The 17,202-nt window shown below is 41.0% G+C and overlaps 2 protein-coding genes across 2 annotated transcripts; one reads left to right on the top strand and one right to left on the bottom strand.

The window, feature by feature from the left end:
* Positions 1 to 2,726: 2,726 nt before the first annotated feature.
* Positions 2,727 to 3,671, top strand: OR1R1 (olfactory receptor family 1 subfamily R member 1; the record flags this gene model as incomplete). Its single annotated transcript, XM_082708520.1, has 1 exon — positions 2,727 to 3,671. The coding sequence occupies one exon, from the start codon at positions 2,727 to 2,729 to the stop codon at positions 3,669 to 3,671; it is 945 nt and encodes a 314-aa protein (XP_082564646.1).
* A 4,547-nt stretch (positions 3,672 to 8,218) lies between these two features.
* Positions 8,219 to 13,022, bottom strand: LOC309851082 (olfactory receptor-like protein DTMT). Its single transcript, XM_082705855.1, has 3 exons — positions 12,342 to 13,022; positions 11,553 to 11,677; positions 8,219 to 9,816 (listed from the first exon to the last, which is right to left on the bottom strand). The coding sequence occupies exons 2-3, from the start codon at positions 11,612 to 11,614 to the stop codon at positions 8,838 to 8,840; spliced, it is 1,041 nt and encodes a 346-aa protein (XP_082561981.1). The 5' UTR covers positions 11,615 to 11,677; positions 12,342 to 13,022; the 3' UTR covers positions 8,219 to 8,837.
* Between the last annotated feature and the right edge of the window lie 4,180 nt (positions 13,023 to 17,202).

Genomic DNA, 17,202 nt, shown 5'->3' with positions numbered 1-17,202 from the left:
ATGTTTACAAAGCCAATCAGCGTTAAAACCCAGGTGGCTCTGACTACAAAGGCAGTGACCTTTCCTCTACATCCCACAACTGCCCACTCGGAGGTGGGGAGGGAAGGTCACGGGCTCTCTGAAGCCCTGCACCTCACAAGGAGATGGACAGGAGAGGTGACACGGTCCTGGCTCTTCTATACTTTGGCTTTTTGCTGGGGAAAGCGGTGGAGTTGGCATAAGCAGATGACTCCCTGGGACAACTAATGGGTGACAGTGAATGCAGAAGAAATGAATGCAGAAATGTAGAAGAAATTAAAAAAAAAAAAAAACGGGCTATAGGCTTTATTTGGGGTTTCTCCTGGGAAGCGACAAGAGTGGACACTGCAGGTTGCCTGTCTCCTCTCTTTCACCTTCCCTTCCCTCTTTTTTCTGTCATTGCTCTTTAAAAAGCTTCATTCAACAAATACTGCTTGGGTGAACTTTGTGTTTAGGTCACTGGCAAGACAGAACAAACCCCAGTGACTTCTTGCAAGGAACATTCCTGCTAAGAACTCACGGAGTCTGCTCTCTGGGATCTCATCAAAACCTGGCCCTCTTTCCTGGCAAAGTGGTAATAGACAAGGCCAGTAATAGAACATTTATAGAAACTTTAGAGCAATGGGAGAAAATATGTTTGAAGGAACAGATTGAGTGGAGAACAAAATGAGTGCCTTGTTTCTGAGATCGTTGAATCACTTGGTTAACTGAGAAACTTTGAAGTTCTCTGTCAGCTGAGGTCAGAACAAAGACAAGCCTTGCCCCAGTATCATATATGAATTTTATCTTCTTCGTTCTATAACTCCTCTACCAATAACCCCACCAAACCCCTTCCCTTGTCTGGATGCCTCCCCCTCCCACACCATAACATGTCTGTAGTATAAAACTCTATTCATTCTCCAAGACCCAATTCAATTCCCATCTCTTCTTTAAATTCTTCCCAGACTCCTCTGGCAGAATAATTGACTCTCACGTGGTTCATAAAATTAGTAAACTGTGAATCACTGCGATTTGCTCTAGGTAGGACTGTAGGCAAAACTAAGACTCGCCCTGTTCTCCAAAGTATCTAGCACAGGGGTCAGCAAACTATGTCTTACAAGCCAAATCTGCCCCCCCCCCCCGCCTGTTTTGAAAATAAAGTTTTATTGGGGCATAGCCATTGCCATTCATTTACATATTATCAATGGCTGTTTTCCTGCTACAATGGCAGAGCTGAATACTTGCAACAGAGACCATATGGTCCACAAGCCTAAAATGTTTACTCTAATATCCTTGACAGAAAAGTTTAATAATTCCTCAGTTAGCACACAATATGTGGTGAATAATTGAATGGCAAATGCCGTAAGGTGTTTTATGAAGAAACTTCAACTGGTATTCAGATGTCTGGGTCCCAATTCTGCCTCAGCTACTTATTTGACTAAGCAAATGATGATAGATGATAGGTACATAGATAGTAGATAAGTAGATGGGTAACATTTTTATGCGCTGGGTGGTGTGCTAAGTATTTTACATTTCTTTTCTTTCCTTTGTTATTATATTCCCTTGGTCAGCATAGTACATAGTACATCATAACTTTTTGTTGTAGTGTTCAACAATTCAATAGTTTCATAGAGCACCCTGTGCCTTAATGCCTATCACCCAGTTACCCCGTGCCCCCATCCCTCTCTCTTCTGTAACCCTCAGTTTGTTTCCTAGAGTCCAGAGTGTCTCACGGTTTGTCTCCCTCTCTGATTTCTTCCCATTCAGTCCTCTTCATTCCTCTGTGCCTCCATTCTATTCTTTATGTTCCACATATGACTGAAACCCTATGAAAATTGTCTTTCTGCTTGATTTATTTTACTTAGAACAATCCCTTCCAGTTCCATCCACGTTGATGCAAAAGGTGGGTATTCATCCTTTCTAATGGCTGAGTAATATTCCAGTGTGTATATGGACCACATCCTCTTCGTCGGTTGAAGGACATTTCCACTCCTTCCACAGTTTGGCTATTGTGGACATCATTGCTATGAATGTTGGGGTGCAGATGCCCCTTCTTTTTCCTACATCTGTATCTTTGGGATAAATACCTAATAATGCAATGGCTGGGTGGTAGGGTAGCTCTATTTTTAATGTCTTCAGGAACATCCATCCTGTTTTCCAGAGTGGCTGCTCCTGCTTGCATTCCCACAGTGTACAACCTCAATCTCGCCAACACTTGTTTCCTGTCTTGTTAATTTTTGCCATTCTAACTGGTGTAAGTTGGTCTCTCCTTGTGATTTTGATTTGTTCCTCCCTGATGTCTAGTGGCATTGAACATTTTTTCATGCGTCTGTTGGCCATTTGTGTATCTTCTTTGGAGAAGTGCCTTCAATTTCGTACCCACTTTGTCTTTACAACACACTTTAGCTAGTAGCTAGTAGTATTTTCCTCAAGGAAAGAAAAAGAAACATTCAGAGGGGTCACACCACCTGAGTAGTAGAGACAGGTCTCAAAATCAGATCTGATTTACTCCCAGCTTGAAAGCACCCAAGGTCTTAGGATACCCTTCTGAGATTCCATGTCTTCATAAAATGGGGGGGCTGGGGGAACATTGTGGTTTCCAAGCCTTTTTAGCAAGCAGAGGTTTGAAAATAGGACATGAACCCGGACATGAAGCCTAGCTAGCAGTGCCAGAACTTAGGCCTGCTCCTCCTCTGTGCTCTCTGCAGCCCCGCCTGTCCCGCTGCTCCATGGCCCTGGCCAACTTCACCTCAGCCCCGGCATTCCTCCTCCTGGGCCTGGTGGATGGGACCGACACCCACCCCCTGCTCTTCCTGCTCTTCCTTGGTGTCTTCCTGCTCAATGCGCTGGGCAACCTGACCATGGTGGTGGTGGTGAGATCGGATGGGGCCCTCCGCTCCCCTATGTACTATTTCTTGGGTCACCTAAGCCTTGTGGATGTCTGCTTTACTACTGTCACCGTCCCCAGACTGTTGGCCGGCCTGCTCCACCCGGGCCAGGCCGTGTCCTTCGAGGGATGCTTTGCCCAGATGTACTTCTTCGTGGCTCTGGGCATCACCGAGAGCTACCTGCTGGCAGCCATGTCATATGACCGCGCGGTGGCCGTCTGCCGCCCCTTGCACTACCGGGTGGTCATGACGCCCTGGCGCTGCGCAGCGCTGGTGGCCGCGTCCTGGACCGTGGCCCACCTGCACTCACTGCTTCACACGCTGCTCATCTCTGCTCTCTCCTACCCGTGCCCTGCCCCTGTGCGCCACTTCTTCTGTGACATGACCGTGATGCTGAGCTTGGCGACCTCAGACACGGCGGCCGCGGAAACTGCCATCTTCTCCGAGGGCCTGGCCGTGGTGCTCACCCCGCTGCTCCTCGTGTCGCTCTCCTATGCTCGCATCCTCGTCGCGGTGCTGGGAGTGCGGTCAGCGGGGGGCCGGCGCCGCGCCTTCTCCACCTGTGGGGCCCACCTGGTGGTGGTGTCTCTCTTCTTTGGCTCTGTCCTTTCTGTCTATTTCCGGCCATCGTCTGCCTACTCAGCCCGCTACGACCGCCTGGCCAGCGTCGTCTACGCAGTGCTTACACCAACCTTGAACCCTTTTATCTACAGCCTTCGCAACAAGGAGGTCAAGGGCGCCCTAAAAAGGGGACTCAGGTGGAGGGCTGTGTCCCAAGAGTTCTGAGGGCAGTTCCTGATTAACAGGCATTTCAAGAATAAGAACAATTACAAAAGAACCTCTCCCCCCTTTTCTAGCTTTGCCAAGCGTTAGCAGTTTTGATCCTGCAGCACCTTATTTATTTGTATATCAATTCTATATTGTATATAAGTTAAAAATGAAATGAAATGAAATGAAATGAAAAATTAGACCTGAAGCAAAGGTGGCAATATGTTTATTTTACAGGGATGGGTACATAGCAATAAGCTAAATTCGTTTCCTCGTTGTCTGAATGTTTAAAAAATAGAGATTATTTTTAAATTTGGGGAAAGCGAAGGGAACAATCAGGATACTTGGGAATGAGTCTTGTAGCTTCTGGAGAGGAAGAGGGAAGAGTGTGGCTGGCAGCAACCTAGTGGATGGAGAGGAAACCCAAGAAGCAGTGTAATAAGGTTTTTTAAAAGAGTTCCTTGTTGTTGTTGTTGTTGTTTGTTTGTTTTTAGGGGGACAGGGTGCTGCAGTGTAGACCACACCATCTTCAGACTCTTTTTCTGGAAACTTAAGGGAAGATGTAATTTTTATAAAAATTTTTTAAAATTCTATTCCCTAGATAATATATCCATCATTTTCATGGCAAGAACTCAAAAATAGAAATAAAGATAAAATTCTTCTTATCATTCAATCCGATCTCCACCTTTATCCCAGTTACCAATTCAATACCTCCTCTACCTTTCTCTCCCTGCTTTTGACACATTAATAGTAGTCTCTCTCTCTCTACATGTTCTGCAATTTCCCTTTAAATGAAATAATAGTCCAGGAGATCTTTTCTTATCCTACAAATAGAACTTCTTCATTTTTATCTTCAGTTTAACCAGCCCCTTATTGATAGTTATGCCTTCCCACTGTTTCACTATTACAATAGTGTAATAATATCCTTGCACTAAAAATAATAAAAGAGAACCTTTAGTGAGGCCTAATGTAAGTACTCTATGCATATATTTCCTTTAAACCTCACAAGATTCCAGGAGGAATATATTATTATTCTCATTGCACAAGACAGGAAACAGGCTTAGAGAAACCAATTCTGTTAGACTCAGCAATGTCTTCTTTCTGGTTCTGAGCTCGGACTTGAGCTGCTGCTATATGGTCTCCTCCCTCATTACCCTGATAGACCCTGGAGATACACTAACTCTCAATTCCATCTGCACTCCCTCAGTGTGTGTAAGAACTTTTCAGATCTTCATGGCCCAACATGGTTGAGAAGATCTGCGTTTGTGTGCATGTATTTATTTATTTATATTTATTTTCAGTGTTCCAAAATTCATTGCTTATGCACCACACCCTGTGCTCCACGCAATACATGCCTTCCATAATACCCACCACCAAGCTCACCCAAATCCCTACCTCCTCCCCTCCAATACCCTCAGTTTGTTTCTCAGAGTCCAGGGTCTCTCGTGGTTCATCTCAGTTGTGTGCATGCTGAGGTAGAGACGGAATTTTATTTTATTTTTTTTTTAAAGATTTTATTTATTTATTTGACAGAGAGAGACCACAAGCAGGCAGAGAGGCAGGCAGAGAGAGAGGAAGGGAAGCAGGCCCCCCACTGAGCAGAGAGCCCGATGTGGGACTCGACCCCAGGACCCTGAGATCATGACCTGAGCTGAAGGTAGTGGCTTAACCCACTGAGCCACCCAGGCGCCCTAGAGACGGAATTTTAGACTCTCTTCTGTGGACTAGCGCTGCCATGATACGGCAGCCCCATGCATTGGTGGGCCCTTCTGCAAAGGCCCTTCTCCAAAAATACCTCCAAACAAGTTGGGAAAGTTTACTATGCCCTTCGCTATCCAAAACTTTTGAGGGATAAAGAGTAGGGCCTGACACTAACATCTGAATTCTCCTTAGAATAACTATTATTTTATGTAGTTTTCAAAATGGTATTCAAATGCAATTACAAAAGAGAAATAACAGAACTAAGTATTTGAAAAAATATTCATACTTACCAATACTGATATTAGCTTTGATTGTGTATCTTCAGTGCTTAAATATTTAATTGAAAACCCTTATTAGAAAATAAAAGAGAATTTAATAAGGTGGACTAAGGTAAAATTGATATACAAAACAATCAGTAACTCCTATGTAAAAAAATTACTTGTCTAAAAACACAATAGTGACCCCCCATTGTTTTTTATATTTCTACATTTTTTTAAAAATGTAAAATAACTAGGAATAAATACCTAGGAATTAATGTAGAAAGCAATATACAACAATATACCAAATTAAGAAGTCTACATAATTTAACTGAGTAATGAAAACTTGGAGTAAATGGAAAGATATTTATTATTTATAGTTTTTGAGACAACTGTATAAATAGCCAATTCTAATTCATAAACGAATGTAATAATTCAACGTAACTCCAGTCAATTTCCCAATGGGTTTTTTTTTTAATTGGAATTTAACAAAATAGATCTAAAGCATATCTGAAGGGAAAAATGTCAGGAAAGTTTTGGAAGAGAAGAATATAGAGAAGGGCTTGTTACATAAGGTACCTAACATGTATTGTTATAGATAGGATGATGTCAGTATAATGATTCCAGAGATGAATACAATAATAATAATACAATAAGGAGGTGTACATGAGCCTTAGGACATTATAAAATCAGTTTTTCATATCTGTGAAGGTGAAGACAATAGGAAGAGGGAAGAGAAAAGGGGCAGTTGCCCTTAAAATTTTGGGTGGATCAAAGTAGAGATATAGAAACTAAAACTGTGCAAGAACTAGAAAAAATAATGAGATAATAATGATGATAATGATAATGATAACATTAATTTGGGTATAGAAAAGCCTTTTCTAAGCATGTCAAAGAAAAAATATATATCAAGAAATAAAAATCAACTTAGTCTACTTTGAAGTTTATGATCTTAGTGAGGGAAAAATGCATTACTACCAAAGTTAGAAGTTGAACAGATTGAGGGAAATGTGGTTTACAAGATAGATAAAGTGGCATCACAAAAAAAAAGGAAATTGACTTGAGGCAAAGGACGTGCTCAAATTACATGCTCAAGGAACAGCAGTTAATATAAAGAGATGTTTGACCTTATTGATATGTTTAGAAATTCAATTTAAGAATAGTAAAATCTGGGGCGCCTGGGTGACTCAGTGGGTTAAGCCACTGCCTTCGGCTCAGGTCATGATCTCGGGGTCCTGGGATCAAGTCCCGCATGGGGCTCGCTGCTCAGCAGGGGGCCTGCTTCCCTTCATCTCTCTCTGCCTGCCTCTCTGCCTGCTTGTGATCTCTGTCTGTCAAATAAATAAATAAAATCTTTAAAAAAAAAAAAAAAGAATAGTAAAATCTCGGGGTGCGTGGGTGGCTCAGTAGGTTAAGCAGCTGGCTCTTGATTTTGTCTCGGGTCATGATCCCAGGGTCCTGAGAGGGAGCCCTGTCTTGGCCTCCTCGCTCAGTGGGGTGTCTGCTGGAAACTCTCTGCCCCTCCCCTTGCTCGAGTTTTTTTTTTTTTCTCTCTCTCTCTCTCAAATAAATAAATCAATCTTTTAAAAAAAATAGTAAAATCTCATGTTTTGATATTAGGTTGATAAATAGTTGGAGAACAAAAAATCCAGTGTTGAGAACATGTAAAGAAACAACTCTGCTCATTCACTTTTGGTAGGAATATATGTTAGCAGAATTCCTTGGAGGCAATTTGGAAACTTCTACCCAATTATAACATATTTTTGATCTAGTAAGCCCATTTCTAAGAATGTGTCCTTAGAATCAAAGCACAAGTCCACAAGAAAACACATGGACCAGGCAATAAAATTGAAGTATTGTTCAAAATAATAAAGAACTCACAACCCAGATTATTTAAATAAATTATGATTAATACATCCATTCAACAAAACACTATACAGATTCTAAAAGGATTATATGTCTTTATATTAAATAATAAACTCAAAATATATTTTATGTAACAACACGAAAAAATGGAACGCATAATTTAATCTCATTTATTACATGCAAAGTTAGTCTTTGCATAGAAAATATCTATGTATATTGAATATTCCCCAACCTTTAACTGCCTTCACGGGGAGAGCAGAACTTTGGGGAACCCTCACATTCTCACTTTATTATTTCTTTCTTTATTGGTTGGATAATTTTCAATGAGAATGTTTTCTTTTTGTAATCAATAAAAATTTTTGAAGAAGAAATAAGGTCAAAGTTGAAATTATTAGGAAAACGTTTTTTTAAGGTGAGATTTTTAAAGGCACACATTAATTTCAAGACACATATGAAAATGCATTCAAATAAAATCAATTACTATTCTACATTTAGCAACTACAAGGCACTGAACTCATCATTAAAGAGATTAGAGAGCACCTGTCTTCAAGACACTGAAATTCATAAAAAAGAAATAAATGAAGAAAGCATCACAAAATTAGCATAATATTCAGAGGAAAAATCCACCTGAGAGTAATAAATAGATTCTAATCCCTCTGTCACTGTTTGTGCTGCCTTAGGCTATATGTGAGTTTCCATTGTAGTTCCTATAAATTAACAATTCATAACAGAATCACATGGTTCATTGCTTATCATATGATTTTAATTCAAAAAATAAATTCTCATCCAAAATATAAATATTATCAAAAGAAGTAATCTGTCATTAACTGACAAGTGATAGAACAAATCAAAGGAAAAAGAAATTTTAGAATGTGTTCATTAAAAAGGTGAATCAAGACCTGAAATGAAAATTAAGTACAGAATAGGTCAACAAGGGAAGAAATGATGATCCTTGGGATAGTAAAAAATTACAACAGGATGTACATAATAAATTAGAAGATATTTTTCATGGAATAAACATATTTGTCAGAAGCAAAGCACTGAAGTGGTTGAGAAATTTGGATTTACTTCTTAGAGAATTAGGAACTACTGAACATTTTCTTTTTGTGCAATAAACACTAAGGTTAGAGTGGTATTTATTCAAATTTGAATCATAATTTCTAAGTGTCCACTACATGTCGGTCTTGTTGTACATCACCCCCAGAAACTGTGGTAAACCCAAGAGGTACAATAGACCCACCACTAGTGACATGTGGGAAAAACCCAAGAGGTGCTGTTAGGGCTGAATTAGCATGGATACCACTAGACTTTACAGACACTACTCATTGTCGATATTACATCTACTGTTTGAAAACATACTTTAATCTTTAGAGTCTCTGTCCCAAAAAAGCTGTATTGTCCACTTTGAAAAGGCTCTTCCCAAGGCTCCCTTTATGTCCTGATTTCTCAGGCTGTAGATGAAGGGGTTCAGCATGGGGGTGACCACAGTGTACATCACAGCCATGACAGTCTCCTTAACAGTAGAATTATTAGCTGATGGGCACAAATAGAGGCCAATGATTGTCCCATAGAAGAGAGACACCACAGAGAGGTGGGAGCCACAGGTGGAGAAGGTCTTGCGGATGCCCCTGGCGGAAGGTACCTTGAGGATGGAGGACACGATCCGTGCATAGGATGAAGAGATCAAGAGAAATGGAACAATAATGATGAGCCCTCCCAAAATAAAGATTACCATTTCATTTATCTGAATGTCAGAGCAGGCCAACTTTAGCAGAGCTGACATGTCACAGAAAAAGTGAGGGATCACATTATCAGCACAGAAAGACAGCCGAGCCATGAGCAGGGTGTGCAATAATGAGATAAAAGTAGTCAGCAGCCAGGAAAGCACCACCAGGGAGAGACAGAGCTTGGGGCTCATGATGGTGGTGTAGTGCAGGGGGAAGCAGATGGCCACATAGCGGTCATAGGCCATGGCCACCAGGAGGAAGCTCTCCAGGTCTGCAAAAAGCAGGAAGAAGTACATCTGAGTCAGGCAGCCAGCATAGGGGATGGATGGGACTCGGCTCTGCATGTTCTGCAGCAATTTGGGCATTGTGACAGACGAGAAGCAGAGGTCAGAGAAGGATAAATTGCTGAGAAGCAAATACATGGGCGTGTGGAGGTGGGAGTCCAGGCGAATGAGGATGATGATGAGAAGGTTCCCCAGGACGGTGGTAACATACATGACCAGGAACAGGGCATAGAACAGGTCTCGCTGATTTGGATCAATGGGCAGGCCCAGGAGAATGAATTCTGAGACAACAGTTTGGTTTCCCATTTTCACATTGCTTTTGTTTTGCCTTTTTAAAATTAAGAATAATTTGTATGAAAGTGTGAATATGTGTGTGTATGTATGCGTGCGTGTGTGTGTGTGTGTGTGTGTGTGTTCTCCCAAGCTGCCTCTCGACCAGCTTTATCTGGAGCAAGGAGTGTGCAGAACCAAGTGGGGCTCTACCACCTTATAACCATCAGCACCTGCATCCTTCTCGCCAAACTGCACCCAGCACTCCTACTCCAAAGAAAAGCCCATCTATTTGTTTGCCCACCCAGTTTACACACCCCCTCAACCACCCACCTCAGTGGTGTGGCAAAGGAGGTGATGAGTCAAAACTGATCTGAGCCCATGTTCTGCACCTGTCACAGCCTGGGAACCATTGAGAACCATGGGGGCTTCCTCCAACTGCAGAATGGCACGAAGGTCTCAGTTGCTGCAGATTAGAAGGCACTAGATGTTCTCTCATCGTCAGTTGCACTAGAACCCAGGCCCCAGCACTTCAGGTCCAGTTCCAAACACTTGAACTACCAGAAAAATGGCTCCTCCACTTTAATTTCTTTGTTACCTGGATTAATGCTCTCCTAACCCACATGAAAATCTTGTCTGTTTTCTCTTTCAAAACTTAAAAAAAAAAAAAAAAAAAGACTTGATTGACCCAAGGGACACCAATCAGAGAAGCAAGAGTTAGAAGGGAGAAGGAATGAGATGGACAGCAGGGTAAGCAGCTGAATTTGGGAGGACCCCAGTGTGCATACATAGCATTTAAGTGCTGGGCCCTGGAGCCAGTCAATCTGGGATCCCCTTACTACACCCATACCTGTACCATGACCTGACCAAGAAACTTTTTAAAAAATTTAATTTATTTAAAAAACAATTTTTTTTTCTCACCATATCACATACCCTCCCCAATGTCCCTCACGCAGCTATCCCCCCGCCCCACCCACTTCCCTCCAGCAACCCTCAGTTTATTTCCCGAGATTAAGAGCCTCTTATGGTTTGTCTCCCTCTCTGGTTTTGTTTCATTTTTCCCTCCCTTCCCCTATGATCCTCTGTCTTTTTTCTCAAATTCCTCATATCAGTGAGATCATATGATAAATTGTCTTTTTCTGATTAACTTATTTCGCTCAGCATAATACCCTCTAGTTCCATCCACATTGTTGCAAATGGCAAGATGTCAGTTTGGGTGTTTTGTTGTTGGTGTTGTTCTGGCCAAGAAACTTAATCTCCGTTAGTCAGAGTTCCCCAATAGGCTCAAAAGGAACACAACAGTACCTAATTTATTCTGCCAAAGAAAGTTAAGACCAAGTGTGGCATTGGTAAGATTTACTACTGCCATCATTAAGTTCTGTGATGAGGATGCTGTATTTTCCCAAGTACCTCTACCCTCATCTCTATCCCCCACACTATCCATGAGCAGAACATCTCTGTGCAAGTAAAGTAAGTGGAAAGGGATATTATGGGGTGGAAGAAACTACTGGCCCAGAAAGGACAAACATTTGGAACCCAAAGAGTGAGGATTTCCTCTGAAGTTATGACTTAAATCTATCCCTAGCTAAAGATACTAATACTAGGATAACTCAATGGAGGGTGAGGAAAACTGGCTTCATGGAAAGGGGCTCCCAAAATGGTCTTTTACACTCTGTTTACCTCACCCCCAAGCAAAACATTTAGGAGCCCACAGGAATCAGACTCCATCATTTACCTTGGCAAATTGTTGAACTCTTCCAACCTTACTCTCCATCATTAATGAATCTTACCTACCTTGCAGAATTGCAGGTTTGGAATGATTGGCACTTGCAAAGTATAAAGTACTCCACAAACATACAATTTATTTTTTCCCACTAATAGCTCTGATGATCCTCAGTTATGCTCAGAGATAGGAATCGCTGTTGAGAGAGGAAAACAATGAGGCTGATGACTTCTAAATCATCCTGCAAGAATTGCACTGTATAATTGTGGAATCTTAAGTTAATCTGTTAAAGGGGATTTTTTTGGAGTAACTACCTCCTCTGAACCCCCTCTCAGCTTACCCAGCTTGCCTTAGTGTGGCAGAGCCTGCCTCCTGTTTGTTACTTCCCCTTCAGCTAGAGGCCCTGCCATTGTCTTCCAACTCCTCTCTTCTATAATGCTCTGACCCCTGGGATCCCTGGGTCCCAAAGAAACTCATTATTAATAACCCCAGTCCTCCCATCCACCCTTACTCCTGCACATTTCTGAGTAAGTCATACCCTGAGACAAAATTCTGGGTTTACTCTAAGACTGATCTTAAGAAAGCTTTCCCCAGCCATTACAGCCCACATTAGTATCTCCCTTCTTTACCTTCTGCCAATATCTGTCCACTACAGTAGTCATTAGAGTCAAATACTGTAGCACTTGGTCACCACTGTTATGTGTTGTCCAATGATTTCTTCCACATATACCAACTTTTTCTTCTCAGGTGGGCTTTAAGCCCCATGATAGCAAGCATTGTGTCAATTGATTCACCAAGGAAATCCTTAATCCATTAGTTCATTAATGCATTTCTTCTAGAAATATTTACTGGGTACCTACCATGTGCAAGGCACTGAGCTCACAACTGTGGGAAAAACCAAGATAGACATGGTTCCTGCCCTCAAAGACCAGCTAGATAGTGGGCAGACGTAGTAACTAAACAAGCTACTGCCAAGGATCACAAATATTATCATAGGGAAAATACTAGATGTGTTAGGGGTGCATATTAAGGACGCCCCTGAGTGGCTCAGTGGGTTAAAGCCTCTGTTTTCAGCTCAGGTCACGATCTCAGGATCCTGGGATTGAGCCCCGCATCGGGCGCTCTGCTTCATGGGGAGCCTGCCTCCCCCTTTCTCTCTGCCTACTTGTGATCTTTCTCTGTTAAATAAATAAATAAAATCTTTAAAAAAAAAAAAAAGAGTGCATATTAAGGACACCTAACCTTATCCATTAGGTCAGAAAAGACTTTTTTTTTTTTTTTTTAATGAAGTTTAAGCAGAACCTGAGGAGTTCTCCAGAAAAGAAAATGAAAGTATCTAGAGAGGAAATAGCGTATAGAAAAACTCAGAGGTGAGTGAGCCTGGAGCTTTTTAAAGGCAAAGGAAGTTCAGTGTGGCTGAGGTATAGCGCATGTGCTAGAAAGCAGGCAGAAGACAGGGGTCATTGGAAGGAGGGAAGGTGAGTGATACAGTTTGGTGATTCCTCAAAATGTTAAACTGCCATATGATCCAGCGGTTCCCCTCCTTGGTATTGTAAGGGCCTATTTAGCCAGAGTGGCCCCACCTCAGTTGAACAGCCATTTTGTTGTTTATGCAGTAAAACTTAAATTGACCCTGTCCCGTCCTCCCCCCAGGGGAAATTACTTAAAAGCAAGTCCGGGAAACCAGTCCCAGGTAACAAAGCCCAAATACAAGTGTGGGTCAGGTCAGGTGGAGATAACAGCCTGTTTGCAGGGCTGAGTCGGGTCTGCTGGAGACATCCAATCAGTAAAGGGCACACACTGTCTCCCTAGCTACCAAGGAGTGTGGGCCCTGCTTTTGGGCACCAGTTCTCACCAAGGTGATAGGCTAGTTCAAACGTCTACTATGGGGTGAATTATAGTTCAATTGGCTACCTGTGTGTGACCTAGCATGACTGTGCAGCCTTCTCTGTGTATTGCCATCTCATTAGCTACCTGTGTGTGGCCAGGCTCAACCACATGGCCTTTGCTCTATAGAAGTTAGTCTGTGAGGCTGGGAGGGGTCGCGCCGGACGGTTTGATTCTCGATGCTTGGTGTGAAATAAAGCTTTGCTTGACCTTCGCTTTGTATCAGGCTCGCTCCTTTAATCATGGACCCATTACTGTTGGGACCCAACACTGGGGACCCAACAGTATATACCTAAAAAGCTGAAGTACTAACAAATACTTGTACATGAATGTTCATAGCAGTATCAGTCACAACAGCCCTAATGTGGAAACCACGATCAACTGATGACTGGATAAAGAATGTGGTATATCCAGACAGTGGAATATTTTTCAGCAATGAAATAAAGTACTCTTACATACCACAATATGGATAAACCTTGAAAACATTATGCCAATTAAAAGAAGCCAATCCCAAGAGCAACATACTATATGATATGATTTATATGAAATATTAAGAACAGGCAAATCCACCAAGTAAGGTGGTGATTGCTAGGGAAAAATGGGTAGTGATTGTTAATGAGATTTTTTTGGGGGGGGTTTATGAAAATGTTCTAAAACTGATTATGGTGATGGTTACACAATTATGAGTACATAAAAATTAATTTTATACTTTAAATGGATAAATGGTATAGTATGTGAATTATATGTTAACAAACATCTAATAAAAAACAAATATTTTTTAAAAAGATTTTGTTTATTTATTTGACAGAGACACAGTGAGAGAGGGAATACAAACAGGGGGAGTGGGAGAGGGAGAAGCAGGCTTCCCGCTGAGCAGGGAGCCTGATGCAGAGCTCAATCCCAGGAGCCTGGGATCAGGACCTGAGCCAAGGCAGATGCTTAACGACTGAGCCACCCATGTGCCCTCCCCACCAAAACTGAGTTTTTATCATTGGAGAGATTTGTATATAGATTGTACTAAATATATGTATATTAATGTTTAATATCTCAGGTGTGATAATGGTATTGTAATTATGTATGAAAATGTTCTTGTTTCTAGGAGACCCTAAATGCTGAATTTGGTGGCTGTCTTGATGACTGAAAGTTATCTTAAATAGATCAGCCATTTTACTTATTTTTTTAAGTTTTTAATTTCTTTTAACATACAGTGTTACATTAATTTCAGGTGTACAATATAGTGATTCAACATGGATCAGCCATTTTAAAAAGAAGAAGAAGAAAGAAAAGGAGAGAAAGAAAGAGGAAGAGGGGGGCTGGGGGTAATGATTAGAAGGGAGAGAGTTTGATATGTGCTATAAATATGAATGAATGAGATATGAACAGATATGAGTAACTGATGGAGTATAAACAAAACAAACTAATTTGAAATTAAGCTTGTAGCTTTTGTTTTGAATGTCATAGGTGTAATGACACAGGATTTGATCTCTTAAAATCTCTATTCCACATTTCACTATTAAAATAGAAATTCAATCATTTGTATATTTGTCAATTATGTGGTCATTCAATTATCAATTGTTGGTTTTTCAATTTTCTTTTTCCTGGTTATCACTGAAGTCAAACATCTTTTCATACTGCTTATTCTTCATGAATTTTATTTTTTTCATTAACATAATGTTTTGTTTGTTTCAGGGGTACAGGTCTGTGATTCATCAGTCTTACACAATTCACAAGGTGCACCACAGTCTTACACAATTCACAGTCTTACACAACTCACCCTCTCCAATGTACATCACCCAGCCACTCATCCCTCCCATGCCCCTCCACTCCATAAACCCCCAGTTTGTTTCCTGAGATCTTCATGGATTTTCTGTTAATATTTTTTATGTATTAAGTTTTTATTCTAATTTCAGTATAGTTAACATAGACTGTTATATTAACTTCAGGTGTACAACATAATGATTTAACAATTCAATACATCACCCAGTGCTCATTACAACAACCTGTTAATCTCCATCACCTATTTCACCCACCCTCCTGCTCACTTCCCCTCTGGTAACCATCAGTTCTCTGTACTTAAGAGGCTGAAAAATATTCCACTGTGTATATATATTTACCATATTTTTTTTATCCATTCATCTACTGATGGACAATCGAGCTGCTTCCATCATTTGGTTATTGTAAATATGCTGCTATAAACATAGGGATGTGTATCTCTTTGCCCCTTTGAATTAGTGCTTTTGTATTTTGGGAGGTAAATAGCTGTGCAAGCATTGGATCATAGGACAGTTCCCCTTTTAACTTTTTGAGAAAAACTCCATACTGTTTTCCACAGTGGTTGCACCAGTTTGTATTCCACCAAGAGTGCAAGAGGCTTCCTTTTTCTCCACATCCTTGTCAACTCTTGTTGTTTCTTGCGTTGCTGATTTTTAGCCCTTCTGACAGGTGTGAGGTGATAGTTCACTGTATTTTTGATTTGGATTTCCCTAATAGTGAGTGACATTAAGCATCTTTTCACATGTCTGTTAGCCATCTGTATGTCTTCTTTTTGCTTTTTTTTTTTTAAAGATTTTATTTATTTATTTGACAGAGAGATTACACAAGTAGGCAGAAAGAGGCAGAGAGAGGAAGGGAAGCAGGCTCCCTGCCTAGCAGAGAGCCTGATGTGGGGCTCGATCCCAGGACCCTGGGATCATGACCTGAGCTGAAGGCAGAGGCTTTAACCCACTGAGCCACCCAGGTGCCCCTGAATCTGGATTTCTAACAAGCTGCTAGCTTGTTAACAATCTAGGTTGGGAAGCTCTAAATGAGAGCTTTTTATGTCACATGAAGTTCTTTTTTTCATTTAAAGATTTGATTTAATTGGTCAGAGAGAGTGGGAGAGAGAGCAGGTTCCCAGCTGAGCAAGGAGCCCGATGCAGGACTGGATCCCAGGGTCCTGGGATCATGAGCTGAGCCAAAGGCAGACACTTAATCACCGGAGCCACTCAGGCATCCCATAAGTTCTTGATGAACTGCAAAAACTAGAGCTTCAGTGTTGCAGGACTGAATTTCAATTTTCAGTTGAAAATGGATATTCTTCCTACTCCCATTTTATAAAGTTTATTGAAAACATTAAATAATTTCTTTAAAACAGAAGAGTTTAATAACCCATCATTCTCAATCACGGTATAAGGTCTTTTGATTTTTTCCCAACTATTCTGGGGACTCAAGTTCTGTCTTGTAGAAAGAAGTTTTAGGGTGAGGACCAGAAGGCCTTTTCATTTTCTACTGATGTCAAAAATTCCCTTTTTCTGTACCCACAGCAAAATAAAAATTGAACTATTTGCTCTTGTAGGTTTGGGTTTACAGGGAAGGTAATTACATTTATAGAAAATTCATCAGGATACCTTCTTCTAATTCTCTCTTCCAACACTAGCTGTGCAGTTTGGGCTAAGCCAGTGAACGGTAGCTAACACAAAACCAAAATCAGTGATTTCTTGGCAGCAAATAATCTCCTTCATGAATCATCATAGGAAAGACATCAGGGGAGTCTGACAGAGGAAGAAGGAAGAAAAGTAGAAGCAGCTCTAACAGGTTTTCTCTTGCTGTGGTGGTTTATTTCAATTGTCAGTGGGTCACAAAAGAAATTTTTAATCAGAGTCCCATTTTCTTTCATTGATGTGGCTCCTACCACGACTGATACTTGATTTGAGCAATCTTCAGCAGCCCACAGCATTATTCCAACACCCACAACCAAACTATAGCAATGATACACTCACGAATGGGATGGAATTATGGTGATGGATATTTTTATTAAGCAGCATTTATTCCATCTGGCCTGAAAACAAACAAACA

Source organism: Mustela nivalis (genome assembly GCF_964662115.1).
Source record: "Mustela nivalis genome assembly, chromosome: 17".
NCBI lineage: Eukaryota > Metazoa > Chordata > Mammalia > Carnivora > Mustelidae > Mustela > Mustela nivalis.
Note: the sequence above shows the minus strand (reverse complement) of the source record. Positions and strands in the feature narration are given on the sequence as shown.

Excerpts from the sequence above, each read along its gene's own strand:
- LOC309851082 (XM_082705855.1), bottom strand. The coding sequence starts at position 11,614 with ATGTTTGTGGAGTACTTTATACTTTGCAAGTGCCAATCATTCCAAACC. Across the intron at positions 9,817-11,552 it reads CAAACCTGCAATTCTGCAAG|GCAAAACAAAAGCAATGTGA; the intron begins GTAGGTAAGATT and ends AATTTTAAAAAG.